General features: G+C 38.7%; 1 protein-coding gene and 1 long non-coding RNA gene across 30 annotated transcripts in view; one reads left to right on the plus strand and one right to left on the minus strand.

Annotated features, from left to right (window-relative positions):
• The window catches only part of KIF16B (kinesin family member 16B), a 314538-nt gene that overhangs the window by 131458 nt on the left and 165351 nt on the right, over positions 1-17729 (plus strand). Inside the window, exon 2 of one of the 26 annotated variants that reach the window (XM_077872133.1) lies at positions 6092-6158. The exons of the other annotated variants lie outside the window; for them this stretch is intronic. Within the exon in view, the coding sequence (XP_077728259.1) occupies positions 6153-6158 (6 nt within the window). The 5' untranslated portion in view covers positions 6092-6152. The remainder of the gene's footprint in view (positions 1-6091; positions 6159-17729) is intronic. 26 annotated transcript variants of the gene reach the window in all.
• Positions 49-17426, minus strand: LOC144297902 (uncharacterized). Of its 4 annotated transcripts, none has more exons than XR_013364801.1 (4): positions 17290-17405; positions 17070-17187; positions 16781-16975; positions 49-925 (listed from the first exon to the last, which is right to left on the minus strand). It is a non-coding gene; the product is annotated as an uncharacterized LOC144297902 (long non-coding RNA). The 4 variants fall into 4 exon arrangements; XR_013364799.1 differs by having other exon boundaries at positions 50-925; positions 17070-17138; positions 17290-17426; XR_013364802.1 differs by having other exon boundaries at positions 50-925; positions 17070-17138; positions 17299-17403.

The raw sequence follows: 17729 nt of genomic DNA on the forward strand, positions 1-17729 counted from the left end.
ACACACAAAATTTTTAAAAGTATTTATTCATGAGAGACAGAGAGAGAGAGAGAGAGAGAGAGAGAGAGAATGGCAGAGACACAGGCAGAGGGAGAAGCAGGCCCCATGCAGGGAGCCTGATGTGGGACTCAATCCCTGGGACTCCAGGACCATGCCCTGGGCCAAAGGCAGGCGCTAAACTGCTGAGCCACCCAGGGATCCTCTAAATTTTTTTTAAATTAAGGGTATAATCTATTTTAAGGAATTGTTTTAATTTTGTGGATTTCTGTTACTTAACATTTCTATATTTTAATTGGCCTAATAAAGCCTAAATTGATGACATTATCATGGCATATGAGGACGCAGACGTAAAATGTCCCCGTAGGGAAGTGTTAATGGAATCAAGATGGTGCAGGAGAGCTTGCCACCCGGTTCACTTGCAGCCCCAAGGTATGCAGTGACATTTTAAGAATGTCTACTGAAGCCAGACAGTTGGTTCATTAGATTAATTAAAGTGCAAACTAACCCCAATCTGGTGTTTTGATAACGGCCACAGGGCTCTTGAAGTTGGAATCGGCCAGCATTTGACAGTGCTCTCATTAAAGCCACAGTGGAATTGCCTCTATGGTTTCTCCTAAACTTTTGAATTTACCTTATAACAAAGAAGTGGACTTTGAGCATCCCTGATTGTTTTTTCAGTGTTAACTGCTGTACAAGAGTAAATCTACTTTTTTATCAAAGGTGACAGCCTCCTTTTCTCTGTGTCATCTCTCCTGCTCGTTGTGACATCAAGGCAGCAACAACAGGGTTCCTCCATTCTCCCTAGGCTGTTCTGGCACAATCTGGTGGGAAGACAAGGTTGTCTACACCATCAGTGGTCATATGCAGATTTTTTGTTGTTGTTGTTTTTTAAATTTTAATTTTAATCCATTCTGCACTTAAACATCTGTAAAATAAATTAAAATTGAATTATTAGAATAATAAAATGGAGAACAGGATACACAAAAATACAAGTCCCAATATATTTAAGTTTTTAAATTCCAGTTAGTTCACATTCAGTGTAATATTAGTTTCAGGTGTACAGGTATAACGATTCAGCACTTCCATACATCCGCCAGTGCTTATCTCAGCAAGTGCACTCTTTAGTCTCCATTGCCTACTCAGCCTGTCTCCCACCCACCTCCCTTCTTGTTATCAGTTTGCTCTACAGTTGAGTCTAGTTTTTGGTTTGCCTGTCTTTCTCTCTCTTTCTCTTTTCTTTTGCTTGTTTGTTTCTTAAATTCCACATATGAGTGAAATCGTATGGTATTTGTCTTTCTCTGACTTATTTTGTTTAGCATGACATTCTCTAGCTCCATCGATGTCATTGTGCAAATGGCAAAATTTCATTCTTTTTTATGGCTGAGTAATATTCCATGTGTGTGTATGTGTATGTATGTATGTGTGTGTGTATGTGTGTGTATATTATATATATAATAATATATATCACATCTACCTTATCTATTCATCAGTCAGTGAACAGTGGGCTGTTTCCATAATTTAGCTACTGTACATAGGTGCATGTATCCCTTTGAATTAGTATTTTTGTGTCCTTTGGGTAAATACCTAGTAGTGCAATTGCTGGGTCAGAGGCTGATTCTGTTTTTACCTTTTGAGGACCCTCTTTACTGTTCTTCAGAGTGGCTACACCAGTTTGCATTCCCACTGACAGTACAAGAGTGTTCCTGTTTTTCTACATTCTCAACACCTGTTGTTTCTTGTGTTGTTGATTTTAGCCATTCTGACAGGTGTGACGGGGTATCTCATTATAGCTTTGATGTGCATCTCCTTGATAATAAGTGATGTTGAGCATCTTGTCATGTGCCTATTGGCCATCTGTATATCTTCTTTGGAAAAATATCTATTCATGTCTTCTGCTTATTCTTTAATTGGATTAGTCATTTTGGGGGGGATTCAGTTTTATACATTTTTTATGTATTTTGGATACCAGTTCTTTATCAGCTATGTCATTTGCAAATATCTTCTCCCATTGCATAGGTTGTCTTCTAGTTTTATTGTTTCCTTTGCTGTGCAGAAGCTTTGTATTTTGATGTAGTCCCAATAGTTTTTGTTTGTTTGTTTTAACTTTTGTTTCCCTTGCCTCAAGAGACATCTCTAGGAAGAATTTGCTACAGCTGATGTCAAAGAAGTTACTGCCTGCATTCTCTTCTAGGATTTTTATGGTTTCAAGTCTCGCATTTAGGTCTTTAATCCATTTTGAATTTACTTTTGTATATGGTGTAGAAAGTGATCCAATATAATTCTTTTTTGTATTTGCAGATAACATGATACTATATGTAGAAAACCTGAAAGACTCCACCAAAAATTGCTAGAACTGATAAAAATCTAGTAAAGCCACAGGATATAAAACCAACATGCAGAAATCTTTTGGATTTCTGTATACTGTGCAGCAGAAAGAGAAAGTTAGGAATCAATCCTGTTTACGATTATAGCAAAAAACAGTAAGATCTCTAGGAATAAGCCTAACCAAAGAGGTGAAAGACCTCTTTCTGAAAATTATTATAAAACACTGATGAAAGAAATTAAAGACAACATAAAGAAATGGAAAAACATTCCATGCTCATGGATTAGAAGAACAAATATTGTTAAATTGTCTATCCTGCCCAAACCAATCTGCCTATTTAATGCAATCCCTATCAAAATACCAATAGTATCTTCCACAGAGCTAGAACAAACAGTCCTAAAATTGGTATGGGACCACAAAAGACTCCGATTAGCCAAAGCAATCTTGAAAAAGCAAAGCAAAGCTGGAGGCATCACAGTTCTGGGCATCGTGCTTTATTACAGAGCTGTAGTCATCAAAACAGTGTGGTACTGGCACAAAAATAGACACACAGATCAATGGAACAGAATAGAAAACCCAGAAGTGAACACACAATTATATGGCCAATTAATCCTCAACAAAGGAGGAAAGAATATCCAATGGGAAAAAGACTGTCTCTTCAACAAATGGTGCTGGGAAAACTAGACAGCAACATGCAAGTCCCAATATTTTGTTATTAGATTCAGTGCTCATAAAATTACTCTGTCCAATTGCTTTTCACATTTCTGAATACTTGGATTTAGTTTCTGTACTTACTGTGGAATGGTAGCAAGGAGTTTGCAGACCCATCTGTACTCTGACTCACTCCGCTCTGGACTTGCATGTTACCATGTAAACACCCTGTGATTCTGTGAGAAAGGACCTGATACACGTTCCCCCTTGAAAGCGCTGACATGGGAAGAATGTGACAGGACACTGAAGTCCACATTTTCAGGAAAGGGCTGTCAAAACTGCTTCCTGGTTGTGACATTTGAGCACACTTGAAATTCTAAGCCATTTTTGACTTCAGTTTGTTATTCATGTTGCCCACTTAAAAGTATATATATATATATATATTTTTTTTTTTTTAAGATTTTACTTATTTATTCATGAGAGACAGAGGTGGGGGGAGGCAGAGACACGGGCAGAGGGAGAAGCAGGCTCCTTGTAGGGAGCCCGATGCAGAACTCGATCCTGGGACCCCAGGATCACGCCCCGGGCTGAGGGCAGGTGCTAAACCGCTGAGCCACCCAGGGATCCCAAAAAATATATTTAAATTAGTTCCTGTAAAGTCCCTGGTTGAAATGACTTCAGGTTAAGGGTAGGGGGAAAATACACACACACAAATGAATACGTATGTATATGTGTGTATTATGTGTGTGTGTATATATATACACACACACACACACTGCATGGTACACCATATAACATATATATATGTACACACATACACATGTAGAATAAGAATAAATTAATAAATATATGTATTATTCATTTTTATCCCCCCAATTTCTCATAAATATACATGTAATAATACCACATATGATTGGTCCCTGGGAACAGGAGATTTTTGGCCACAGTTTAGTTTAGAACTTAGCTCATTTAGAGCCCAAGGCCCCAGGAAGGTTTTTGTATTGTTTATGATGTGTGATGAGAAGCAATTATGGATATCTATGCATTCCTTTAGCCAGCACTAAGAGGTTCATTGTACATGCAGTGTTACTCATCTCAGCACTGCTGGCAATAGCCAGTGATTGAAAGATTCTGAGAGCCACTTAAATGCCCATGACTAGAGGACAGGTTAAATAAATTAGAGTGTATTCACACAATGGAATTGTTCATAACTGTATAAAACCTGGAGAAGCTCTTTATATACTGATATGGAATGAGCTCCAGAAATATTAAGTGGAGAGAGAGAGAAGAGGGAGGGAGAAGGGGTGGGGAGAGAGAGAGAGAAACAGGGCTCAGAATGCTATCGACTCTGCACTGTTGGTAGTGTACACAAAAGGAAAGAGAGGTAAAACGATAATGTGTTCACTTGTGCCTGTGTCTCTGCAAGCTTCACAGGAGCATCTGGGGTAAGGGCCCTAGTTGTCTGGGGCATGAGTAGGATAGAGTGTTTTCATGGCATACTCCTTTGTACAGTTTGAATTTTATTCCATGTTGATGTATCACTGATTCAAAAAAAGAAAAGTAGTTGAAATGACATAATCTGTTGATAATTTTAAGAACAGCTCTGAGGACATCAATATTAAGACTGTGGTGGGCTTGTGTCTCAGGCTGGATAAGGCTGTGTCCAAGATGATTGCTCCATTTCAGAGGAGAACTATTTTTCTAAAAGACATTTAGCCCTGTTAGGAAATAATTGTGTGTTGTAATGATGAAGATATAAATATGTAACATTTATTGAATTCTTGCTTGGTCCTTGGCACTGTTATAATGGGCACCAGATGCTTTGTGCATACCATCTTATTTAAACTCACATGCATTTTGATATCAGTACTCTTGTTTCTACATTCAGAAACAGCAAGGTTAAGAACTCAGCTAAGGCCCAGGTTACGTATGAGAGAGAGCTCAAGAGGTGGAGTGGCAGAGTCCTGCCTCTCCTGACCAGGCCGATGTAGAGTGTCAGTAGAGACTGTAAAAAGCCCTGATATCCAGCAGTTCTCAAGTTCAGTAACTAAATTCTGGCAGAGTACCCAAGTACTGTGCAAAACAGAACCTGGCACAGAGTGTTTTGAGTCTTGTCTGTAGTAAACGTTCCATATTAAGAAGAAGATTCAGTCTTCTATGTTCTTGTTCTTGCTCAAAATAAGTAAACAACAACAAAAATATGAGAATTAGAACAAAATAGTTGGTTTCCAAAAGGAGAATGTTTAGACTGAATGGATAACCTTTAATCCTACTGATACTACTTGTCACATCTTATAAGAACCCATAGTATTCATCAGACAGCGATGAAGTGCCTATCATGTGTGTCAGAAACCACAGGTAAGGAAAGGGTATGCATAATCCCAAATTCAGTTAAGTATCATGGAAATGACTATAACTGGGTAAATATTTGTTTTTTTCGCGGGCACATTAGAAGTATGTTAATTATAAAGCAAAGCCTTGCCAGGTTCCAGTAGGAGGAATCCACAAAGTTAGAGAAACCATCCTTTCTCTGATTGATGAACACTATGGATCGTTGCTAAAGCTTCTGTTCTGCATAATCTTCTATTCATACATAATTTTCTGCATAAAATGGATGACAAGAATATAACACCTTTTCTTTTCCTATCCTCTCTGCCAGACTAACCTCCCTCATTAGTTCAGTGTTGAAGTAAGAGATGGGAGTGGGAGAATCAAACCCTTTTATCCACTGATAATACTGCCCCCTTAACATGTTTCCAAGATTTGCTAAGTTAAGGAAGGAGGAAGGGAGAGGAAGGAGGATTGGGAATATTTTTAGGATTGGCAAAGTAAGAGTTTTAATTTGTTCCCGCAACTGAATATTCCTTCCGATATTTTGCTTAACTGCAATGGGATAGATATATACACATTTTTTTGTTGTTATTGATAGAAGATAAACTTTATAGCTAAAATTTAGTTAATTTTCCTAATGGGAAAAAGAAAAACTTAGCTAATATTCTGTGAAACAAGATTTTACATGTCTCAGAAGAAAAAAATCAGTTTGTAAAGTTGTAAATACCTTCATGCAGTAAACCTCCCTTTATTCTTTTTTTTTTTTTTTTTTTTTGTGGGAGGCAGAGTGAGTGACTCCAGATTCTTGCTCCCTGCTGTGCACACATTATATGACTCCTCCCCTCACATGCAGGTAAGACCTATGAATATGACAGGATGTCACTCCCATGATTATATTACATTATATAAGATATTCTCTTAGCAGACTAGACAGAGATTCTCCTGCTAGCTTTGAAGAAATTAGCTGTCATATTGTAAGGGCCCTTGACTAGGACCTGAGGAGCTAACCTGTAGGTGCCAGTAGCCAGGTAAAAACAATGGGGACTTCAGTCCTACAGCCATAAGGAACTAAATCCTACCAACTGACATGGGCCTGAAAGAGAGCCCTGAGTCTCAGATGAGACCACAGTCCTGGCTGACACCCTGACTGTAACCCTGAGTAGAGAACAGTTAACCCGTGTCCCAACTCTTGGCCTATGGAAACTGAAAGGAAATAAATCTTTATTATTTGAAACCACTAAGTTTGTTTTAATTTTTTATGTAGCAACAGAAAACGCATAGTTTTAAAATTTACGTGTACTTTAGTTCTTCAACTTTTACAAAATTGCCCAGGGTTGTAGTTTAATATCAGTGAAAGAACTGCCTTCCTGACTTTTCAGAGCCTGCCTTATCCAACACTTACATGGATGAGGCCTCTGCTCTAAGTTTCTGCTTTCTGGATTACAAAGTTTACCCCTTAGAGCAAAGAAATTCAAGATACCCATTTGGGTTGGAACTTTTTTAAGAAAATAGTAACACACTTTCCCCATCATCTTAAACACAGCATAGCAGTAGAACAGCACCTTAATATTTGTCATGGCAGGATTTGTTCTTGGTGTTGATCTGAACCATGAAAGAATTGCTGAGAAGAGAGATGATACCTTGGCAGAGGCTCCAGGCTCTGACATGGCAACTTTGAGGGCTGCTGTCTCTGGCTTGGTGAGGTAGGATCAATAAAACCATAGCCAGTTGAAAGGTGACGTGTATGACTTCGTTGTGGTGTATGACATCCTCAGTGTTCCTCGAACACCCAGGCATCATTGTTAGGAAACTTAGGTACATTTTATGACCTTGTCCAGGGATGTTTTGAGCACACACTCAGGACTGTGTGCTCCTTGTTGCTACATTATCAAGGTAGCCATTATCCTGATTTCTGTCTTCATTGACTGTTGTGTCTGTTTGAACTTTAGACACATGGAATGTCACATCTTTCATCTGGTATTTCTGGCTTCTATCCTCCACAGCAGGTCTGTGATACTCATCTGTGGTTTCTGTGGCTGATGTTTGTGTGTCCTCATTACTATATATTATTCCATGTGTATGTCAATAAAACTTTGCTTACAGACATTGAAATTTTAATTTCATAGAGTTTTCATATGTCATGAAATACAATTCTTTTGTCTTTTTTCAGCCATCTAAAAATGTAAAAATCATCCTTGGCACACACCTGTGTACAAATCCAGGCAGTAGGCCTGATTTGGCCTTTAGCTGGAGTTGGCTGACCCCTGCCACAGAGCATATACCTTGGGTGGAATGCTGGGTCACATGGTAGACATATTACTCAACTACAGAGGATCCTGCCTGTTTCCCATGGTGATTGTATCCATGTACTTACAACATGCAAATAGTTTTTTTTATGAATGAAGCATGTGGATTTTAGAGTTTGGATTTTGTGATGGCTCAGGAAATAGTTTCCTTACTTTTGAGCCCTCATTGGTTGTGATTTTGAGAAGTTAGATATTGAGATAAGCAGTTGGCACTGCACTTAGTAACAGAAATAATTGGAGTATGTAATTAGAAAGTGTTACATGTGTACCTTTTATTTCATTTACTGTTTTACTATTAATAGACCAGATCAGGAAACACAATTTAATTTTTATTTTGAATTTTGTGTTTCCTTGAACAGTCCTGTAACCTTAGCCATATATGCTTTACTTGTAAAAAGCTTTCAAATGTGATTTCTCTTCAAAAGGATTGCATTTCATATTTTAATAAACTATTGGGGCCATGTGCAGTCAGCATTCAGAATTATATTTGGGCTTTTGAAAGCCCTCTGCTTGCATAATTTGAGTGAATGTGCCCTTTTGATTTACTGGGTAGTTTATCTTGCTAAAGGTATATTAATAATGTTTCAAGGTGTAATGTATCTCTTACAGGAATACTTGTCTAAAATATTGTTGGCCATAAGAGTATTTATACAACTAAGACATACATTTATATTCCTTCTAAATTGACTGGGGGAGGAGGAGCTTGTCAAAGGGACATGACTTGAGTGGCAGGCCTTTTGAAAAGGATTAATTCCTTGGGCTCCTAGAGGATAGTTCATTCTGTCAGCTGTGGCACCCCAGCATCACATCCCTTTGTGCTGCCCTTTCTGTGCGTTTCCCTCAGTTTACTGCACAGCCAGGGTGGAAACTCACCGCTGACTAATGTGCACTCTTGCCGGGCCTTAAAACTCATGGTGTAAGCAGTTGTCTGAGTGTTCTGACTCATTAGACTGATTTGCTTTGAGTGCTTAGAGGTGGTTATAGGTTAATACAAGAAAGGGGGTTATACTCTCTCTTCTCTGCAAAGAACAAGTTTTATTACTAATGAGAAGACAGAATGAGCCCATTTGTTTGGGGGTTTGGTCTTAACTGACTCACCAGCATGTCTGGAGTATGCACCTTCCAGAAGGAATCAATGACAGCCAGAAGTGTGCCCCCTGCCTTTAACTTTCCCTCCGTCTCGTCTCGTCTCGTCTCGTCTCGTCTCGTCTCGTCGTCTCGTCTCGTCTCGTCTCGTCTCGTCTCGTCTCGTCTCCTTTCTTTCTTCTAAGTCCCCATCCAGTAGTGATAGGATCGAGTAGCTAAGAATCAACTGAAATCTACACTGAGTCCAAGAATTAAGACCCTCCCTCCTCCTCCTCCTCCTCTTTTTCTTTTTTCCCTTTATGCTCTCCCATTTTTTATGTGAAAGAGTGGTAAAAAAGCAGCTTGCAAAAAAGGTGAACTGGAGGATCTTTGCTTTAATATTTTACTTCCTGCTTAATTAAGATCTGGGGATCCAGATACATCCTATGAGTTCTCACATAGAGTTTTAAATTTTATTTTCATAAGTGTGTTCCTGATGCCTATGGAGAGTGGTAGATTTTACTCAAGGCTTTAATAGATTTTTCAGGTGTGATTTTTGCTGATAAAGGTTGGCTGAAAGTTCCTTTGGCTTCCAGACACCTGCAGATTTTCCTTATCTCTACACTTTCTGTTTTACTGAGATATAATTGACATACAACATTGTATTCATTTTGGTATATGGCATGATGACCTGATACATATTTATATTGCAAAATGATTACCACAGTAAATTTAGTGAACATTCATCACCTCACATAGTTAGAATTTATTTTCCTTATGATGAGAACTTTTAAGGTTTACTTTCTCAACAACCTCAGTTATACGATACAGTATGTTAAGTTTAGTCACCTGGCTATACATTACATCCTCATGACTTATTTATCTTAGAACTAGAAGTTTATATCTTTTGACAACCTTTACTCATTCCACCTCGCTGCCTGCTTCCCCTTTCCTCCTTCATCCTCCAGGCAACCACCACTCCGTCTCTTGTATCTGTGAGTTTGGTTATTTTAGGTTCCACATACAGGTGAGATCATACAGTATTTGTCTTCATCTGTTTGACTTATTTCACTTAGCATAATGCCCTCAAGGTCCATCCGTGCTGTTGCAGATGGCAGGATTTCTTTCTTTTGAATGGGCAACATTCAGTTGTGTGTGTGTGTGTGTGTGTGTGTGTGTGTATAAATATTATACATAATATATATATGTTACATCTACTGATGGACACTTAGGTTGTTTTCCCTGTTTTGGCTGTTAGGCTGTAGTGATCATAGGGGTGCATATATCCTTTCAAGATCCCATTTCCATTTCCTTCAGATAGATGCAAAGAAGTGGAATTGCTGGATCATATAGTAGTTGTATTTTTAATTTTTTGAGGAACCTCTGTATCGTTTCCCATAGTGCCTTCATCAATTTACACTTGCATGAACAGTACACGAGGTTTCCCTTTTCACCACATTCTCACCAACACTCGTTATTTCTTGTCTTTTTGCTGATAGCTATTCTGACAAGTATGAGGTGATCTCCGTTCGTGGTTTTGTTTGGCATTTCCCTGATGACGAGTGATGTTAAATATCTTGTGTCTGTTGGCCATGTATAGGTCTTCTTTGGAGAAATGTTTACTTTGTTCCTCTATCCATTTGTTTATTCAGATTTTTGGTGTAACTGTTATTGTTGATTGGTATCAAATTCTTACATATTTTGGATATTAACCCCTTATAAGGTTTGCATTATTTTCTCCCATTCTGTAGGTTGCCTTTTCATTTTGTTGATGGTTCCTTTTGCTGTGCAGAAGCCTTTTAGTTTGATGTAGTCTTACTTGTTTGTTTTGCTTTTTTTGCTTTTCTTTGGTGTCAAATCCCACTCCCTTTCCAAAATCATTGCCAGGATTTGAGGAACTTACCCCCTATGTTTTCTTCTAGGAATTTTATGGTTTCAGATCTTACATTCAGTCCTTTAATCCATTTTAGGGTTGATTTTTGTGTATGGTGTAAGATAGTGGTCCAGTTTCATACTTTTACATGTGGTTGTCCCAATTTTCCCAGCACCATTTATTAAAGAAACTATATTTTTTTCCTGTTGTATATTCTTGTATGAGTGGATTTATTTCTGGCTTATTTTGTTTCATTTATTTAGGTATCTTTTTTAAAAAAAATATTTTATTTATCCATTTATTTTTAGAGAGTGTGTGCATATGTGAACAGGTGAGATAGTGGGGTAAGGGGAGAGAGGGGGAAAGAATCTCAAGCTGACTGTATTGAGTATAGAGCCCAATAGAGGGCTTGATCCCACAACTCTGAGATCATGCATGACCTGAGCTGAAACTAAGAGTTGGATGATCACTGACTGAGCCACCCAAGTACCCCATATGTGTCTGTTTTTTATGCCAATAACTATACTGTTTTGATTACTGTAACTTTGTAATATAGTTTGATATCAAATATGATGCCTCTAGCTTTGTTATTTCTCAAGATTGCTTAGGACTTTTTAGATCTTTTGTGGTTCTATACAAATTTTAGGACTGTTCTACTTCTATGAAAAATAGCATTGGATTTTGATAGGAAGTGCCCTGAATATCACTTTGGGTTGATGGACATTTTAACAATATTATTCCAGTCCATGAGCATGAAATATTTTTCCATTTATTTCTGATATCTTCAGTTTCTTTCATCAGTGTCTTACAGTTTTCAGTGTACAGGTCTTTCATTTTGTTGGTTAAATTTATTCCTAGATATTTTATTATTTTTAATATCATTGTTTTTTTTATTTTTTAATTTATTTTTTATTGGTGTTCAATTTACTAACATACAGAATAACCCCCAGTGCCCGTCACCCATTCACTCCCACCCCCCGCCCTTCTCCCCTTCTACCACCCCTAGTTCGTTTCCCAGAGTTAGCAGTCTTTACGTTCTGTCTCCCTTTCTGATATTTCCCACACATTTCTTCTCCCTTCCCTTATATTCCCTTTCACTATTATTTATATTCCCCAAATGAATGAGAACATATAATGTTTGTCCTTCTCCGACTGACTTACTTCACTCAGCATAATACCCTCCAGTTCCATCCACGTTGAAGCAAATGGTGGGTATTTGTCATTTCTAATAGCTGAGTAATATTCCATTGTATACATAAACCACATCTTCTTTATCCATTCATCTTTCGTTGGACACTGAGGCTCCTTCCACAGTTTGGCTATCGTGGCTGCTAGAAACATCGGGGTGCAGGTGTCCCGGCGTTTCATTGCATTTGTATCTTTGGGGTAAATCCCCAACAGTGCAATTGCTGGGTCGTAGGGCAGGTCTATTTTTAACTCTTTGAGGAACCTCCACACAGTTTTCCAGAGTGGCTGCACCAGTTCACATTCCCACCAACAGTGTAAGAGGGTTCCCTTTTCTCCTCATCCTCTCCAACATTTGTTGTTTCCTGCCTTGTTAATTTGCCCCATTCTCGCTGGTGTGAGGTGGTATCTCATTGTGGTTTGGATTTGTATTTCCCTGATGGCAAGTGATGCAGAGCATTTTCTCATATGCATGTTGGCCATGTCTATGTCTTCTTCTGTGAGATTTCTGTTCATGTCTTTTGCCCATTTCATGATTGGATTGTTTGCTTCTTTGGTGTTGAGTTTAATAAGTTCTTTTATTTTTAATATCATTGTTAAGTAGAATTGTTTTCTTAATTTCTCTTTCTGGTAGTTTTAGTTTATATGCATGCAACTCATTTTTGTGTATTGATTTTGTAACCTGCAGTTTTACTGAATTTATTTATTAGTTCTAAGTTTTTTGGTGATGTCTTTAGGGTTGTCTCTATATATTACCATGTCCTCTGCAAATAGAAACAGTTTTACTTCTTCCTTTCTGATTTGGACAACTTTTATTTCTTTTCGTGTCTAATTTCTCTGGTTATAACTTCCACTACTATGTTGAATAAAAGTGGCAAGAGTGGTGTCCTTGTCTTGTTCCTGATCCTAGAAAAGAAACTTAGTTTTTTCACCGTTGAGTATGGTGTTAGCTATAGACAGATTTTCCTTACTGAAGGCTTTTGGAGAAATGGTTTCTGGGCTTTCATTTTGGGATGAAATTTTGTCATTTCGAGTTCCAACTTCAGAACATTATATAAGATACAGTAAAAATGCAATATGATGATAGCCTTGGAGATATACTTAGGGTTAAGTAAAATGTGTTTTAAATAAAATAAATTGAAATACATTAGGTTTTAAAAATTTTACATGTAAATATGTCCCTTTATTTAAAAATTTTTTATAACAAGTGTGTTTTTTACAGAAAATTTGTAATGTAGGGGTGCCTGGATGGCTTAGTTTAAGTGTCCAATTCTTAATTTTGGCTTAGATTATGGTCTCAGGGTCCTGGGATTGAGCCCTGCATTGGGCTCTGTGCTAGGTGTGGAAGCTGCTTAACATTTTCTCTCTCTTCCTCTCTCCCCCTCTAAAAAATTAATAAAAAGAAAACTTGTAGTTTAAAAGTGTATAAAGAAAAAAATACACAGAGATAATCTTTGTTTCTGTTTTAGCAGTATTGCATGAGATGTGGGTCAGGTCCAGTCTTGTCTTTTCTCTCTTTCTCATGTTCATTTACTGTATTTATTATATATCGTATTTAAGGGGCAGCCTCGATGGCCCAGCGGTTTGGTGCCGCCTTCAGCCCGGGGTATGATCCTGGAGACCCCTGGATCGAGTCCCACGTCGGGCTCCCTGCATGGAGCCTGGTTCTCCCTCTGCTTGTGTCTCTGCCTGTGTCTCTGCCTCTCTCTCTCTCTCTCTCTGTGTGTGTGTGTGTGTGTGTGTGTCTGTCTTGAATAAATAAAATCTTAAAAAGATATTTATATCCTTTTTAGGTATATGACATAACACACACACACACACACACACACACACACACACACGCTGCTAGGGATGGAATTATTTCCTTCTAAAAGTCCATATATTGAAGCCCTAATCCCCAATGCAACTGTATTTGGAAATAGGGCCTTGAGAGGGTGATTAAGGCTATAAAGTTGGGGGCTTAATCCAGTTGGACTAGTGGCCTTACAATAAGAGGAAGAGAGAGAAATCTGTCCCTCCACCACTGCTTGCATGCTCAAAGGAAAGGCTATGTTAGTACACAGGGAGATGGTGGCCTTCTACAAGCCAAGAGTAAAGCCCTCAGAATAAAACTTGCTTTGCTGGGACCTTGATTGTGGACTTCTCAGTTTCTAAAACTGTGAGAAATAAATTTCTGTTGTTTAAGCCACTCAGTCTTCAGTATTTTGTTATGGCAGCAGCTCACACTGACTAACAGACGCATACAGACACACGCATGAGTCATACACACAGATGCACAATTTAAAACAAATTGAGGTCATTTTCTATGTAATTTAGTGAGCTTTTTCTGATTACTATTAGCATGGATCACACTGTGATAATTTTTTTCTAATATATGCCACATGCTTTTCCATATTAAATCAGCAAAGACTAGGTTTAACTTCTTGTGTTGTGATTTAAAGCGTCATTTTGTTTTAAACATGGCCATTATATAGTGATACCTCTGAGCTTGAGATGTGAGGCATCTTTTTCTTTTTTATTCATTTACTATAGACTTGGAAGACATAACTGAGATTATTTAAATGATCAGTACTCAGAAATGGCCAGTCACAAGTGCAGCTGTAAAACATGGGAAGGTATGAGATTTTCTGTGCAGGCTCTGGAGGACAGTGTGAAGAGCTATGACAGCATGCAGTTTGGAGAACTTCTGACTTTAGCTAAGGTTTCAGCAAAAGATGCAATCTCAAGATTCAGTTGTTCTTTTATTTATTTTTTTTTAATTTCTCTTGAAACCTGGGTGGCACTTGGTAGTTAGCAGCTGCTTCACAGAAGTATTCTGAAGTTCAGCCAGGAAGCTCTGGATTTGCCCTTCCTCTGTGACGTTAGTGGATTTTCCTTCCTGCTTCTGGATCATTCCCCTCTACTAGTCTGCAGGATGACTATGTGGTGGGTCAGGCAGGAATCACCATGTGAGTCTGGCTTTTGCCTTTGTGAAGTGGATCTGATAATACTGACTTCCGTGAAGAAATGATGTCAAATTAATCCTTACAGTAGTCCACCTTATCTGCACTTTCACTTTCACAGTTTCTGTTACCCACCATCAACTGTGATCCAGAAGCAGATGGTCCTTCTTCTGATGTATCATCAGAAGCTCAGTAGTAGCCTCACATTACGTCACAGCATACTTTCATCACTCACCTCACTTCATCTCATCATGTAGGCATTTTACCATCTCACATCATTGTAAGAAGTATAGTACAATAAGATCTTTTGAGAAAGCCCACATTCATATAACTTTGACTACAGTAGGTTGTTAAAATTGTTCTGTTTTATTATTGTTGTTAACTCTTAACCATGCCTATTTCATAAATTAAACTTTATCACAGTTACATGCGTATGGGGAAGAATATAATATACACAGGGTTCAGTACTGTCTGTGGTTTTAGGCATCCACTGGAGATCTTGGAATGTATCTCTGTGGATAAGGGGAGGGACTACTGTGCATTGCCCAGAGGAGGAAAGCAGCCTCTGTTACACAATGTTGATATCAGTTTTTCTGTGGCACTGCATGTTATTTACCTGCATTTACCTGTGCTGAGCTATTAAATGGAACTCAAGAGGAAGGACATGGAATGTATGGCTAAACCCTCAGGCCTGTTGGTGTCCAGTTTTGCCTAGTGGAGTTGAATTTTGCTACAACTCTGAAAGTCTATGCAAATTCCTCATGGGCAAGAATTTTGTTGGATTAAATTTTACTTGGAATAACTGTCCATGTACCAAGACTTTGAAATTTTTTGGTTAAACAGACATGCTAATTGTGAATTTCGGGGGTTTTGTTTGCATTTTTTTATAATAATTTTTTTACCCAGAACAGAAAGTGTCCCCAGAACAGAAATGTCAGTCGTATGGAGGAATATAGAAAATTACGGCACAGTCCTGGATATGAAATACCTGGGAACTAAAAAAAAAATACCCATTTTTGGGCCCTGCCCCTGAGATCTTCATTTAAAGGGACCAATACAGGGCTCAGGCATGGTACTTTTTAAAAACTCCTTGGGTGATCTGCTGGCCTAGCAGGAAAAACGATATACAGATGCTAATGTCACTAGTCTGTATTTGACAGAGATCTGAGTGGGTAGGCTGGTTAACTGTGGTCAGTGCAGGGGAAAGGTCCACTGTGGACTTAAATGTTTCCCAGGGTGAGGGGAGAGATGGGTAAGATTCAAGTAGATGAAGGGACTGCAAGACTCTCCCAAGTAGACCTTATCAGGCAAAGACTGGGAGATGGATATGAGTGTGATATTTTCTGTGGGTAAGAAACAAGAGTAAGCCACCTTTACAAGTCCTGAGTGTCTGGCAAATGTCAGAGTGAAGCATTCTAGGTTATAGCATGCCACTTAAAGTGACCCTTTCTTTTACTTAGCTTTCTAACCTGTGTTCAAGTTTGTATTATAGGAACTGCCCTTGTAAAACCTTCTGGTGAACCCCCCTGAGTATTTTGGGCTTCCATTTAGTTCAAATATACTAAGGTTGTGATCACAAGATCCTGCTCTGCTTAAAAAGTCTAGTTAAATATTAATGTGGGGAAATTTGCTCTTGCATATTTTCACATGTAATTTCCTTAATTGGTATTATGCATTTTGCATAATTTAAATACCAACATCTGGGTGGTTTGCTCAGCCAGCAGAGGACTGTTTCATCAGAAAGATCTACACAGCATCGTCTCTGTACTGCTGCTTGCCAAGAGTTGGCTATTTGGTGTTTAAATAAAAAATGTTTTCTGCAGTGGGAAGTGTAGTGGAAATTGAACTGCCCCAAGAGTTTCTGTTCATTAAAAGCACAATATTAATTCTATTTACCATTAGGAGCTAACTGCCAATAATGCCAGGAAGTTTAGGTTTGTTAGCACCATTGGGTAGGTGGTGGCCAGATTCTTCTCTTCCTATTTCTGCCCTGGTGAGTCTGGGACTGTTCACCATCCGTTCTAAATGTGTTTCTTTTGACCACAGGTACGTTAATGTGGATTGTTTCGAAATCCTGTAAAAAGCAAGGCTTTTGCATTCTTACCGTAAGTTTTATGATGTAGTAGATGCCAGTCTTCTATCAACATCATGATGCTAGGTAGATATGTGTTGCATACCTCTTAAATCATTTATGATGATAGTCTTTTAGAATCAGACCTTCACATTTAAGTAAAATTCCCTTATAAGCTTGACTTGTTTTGGCTATGTTATTCTTTTGATGTTCAGGAGCTTCATCTGCCTAGCAAGAAGCATAAAAAAAGGACTGATCAGAGACAGTCTCAGCCCCAGGACCAAAGATCATGATACTGTTAAGTAGTTAGGCTCTCACTGACCTCATCCTGATCTCTCTCTCTCTGGGCCTGACTTGTTCTCTCTTGTTGTCCTAGACCCATTGTAGCTTTCTGGAGGGGCAGATACACAATAAATGTAATTTTGGGAGCCTTGAGTGCTCTGAAAATAGTAAGCCAGGTAGAGTGATAAAATATGTGCCTAGGAGTTGGGAAATGGGGTTGAGGAGGGCATAAGCTTTATCTAAGTGGGGACCCTCTCTACCTTACTCACTGGCGTCTTTGATTTTGAGAGAGCACGCAGGATGTTTGATAAGATCTGAGTGACAAGAATGGAGCAAGCCACAAAGATGTTGGGAGAGAACTTCCCAGGCAGAAGGGACAGCATGTGCAAAGGCCCTGCAGTGGGAATGAGGAGGCCATTGTGGCAGGAGCATTATGAGTCAGGTGGAGAGTAGAGGACGATGTGGTTGGACAGGTGCATAGGGGCCAGATGAAGTGAAATGTGGGGTCATTTTATTCTAAATGCATGGGAAACCATCAGGGTTTTATGCATCACTTCTTGAAGTTTAAAAAGGGGGCTCTGGCTGTCACATGCAGAATAGATTGTAGGGTGGCCAGAGAGGAAACAGAAGAACCAGTTGGGGGAAGTCAGAGACTCCAGGTAGGACATGGTGGTAGTCAGACCAGGTCATTAGCAAATGG

This window comes from Canis aureus, chromosome 26 (assembly GCF_053574225.1).
Source record: "Canis aureus isolate CA01 chromosome 26, VMU_Caureus_v.1.0, whole genome shotgun sequence".
Classification (NCBI taxonomy): domain Eukaryota; kingdom Metazoa; phylum Chordata; class Mammalia; order Carnivora; family Canidae; genus Canis; species Canis aureus.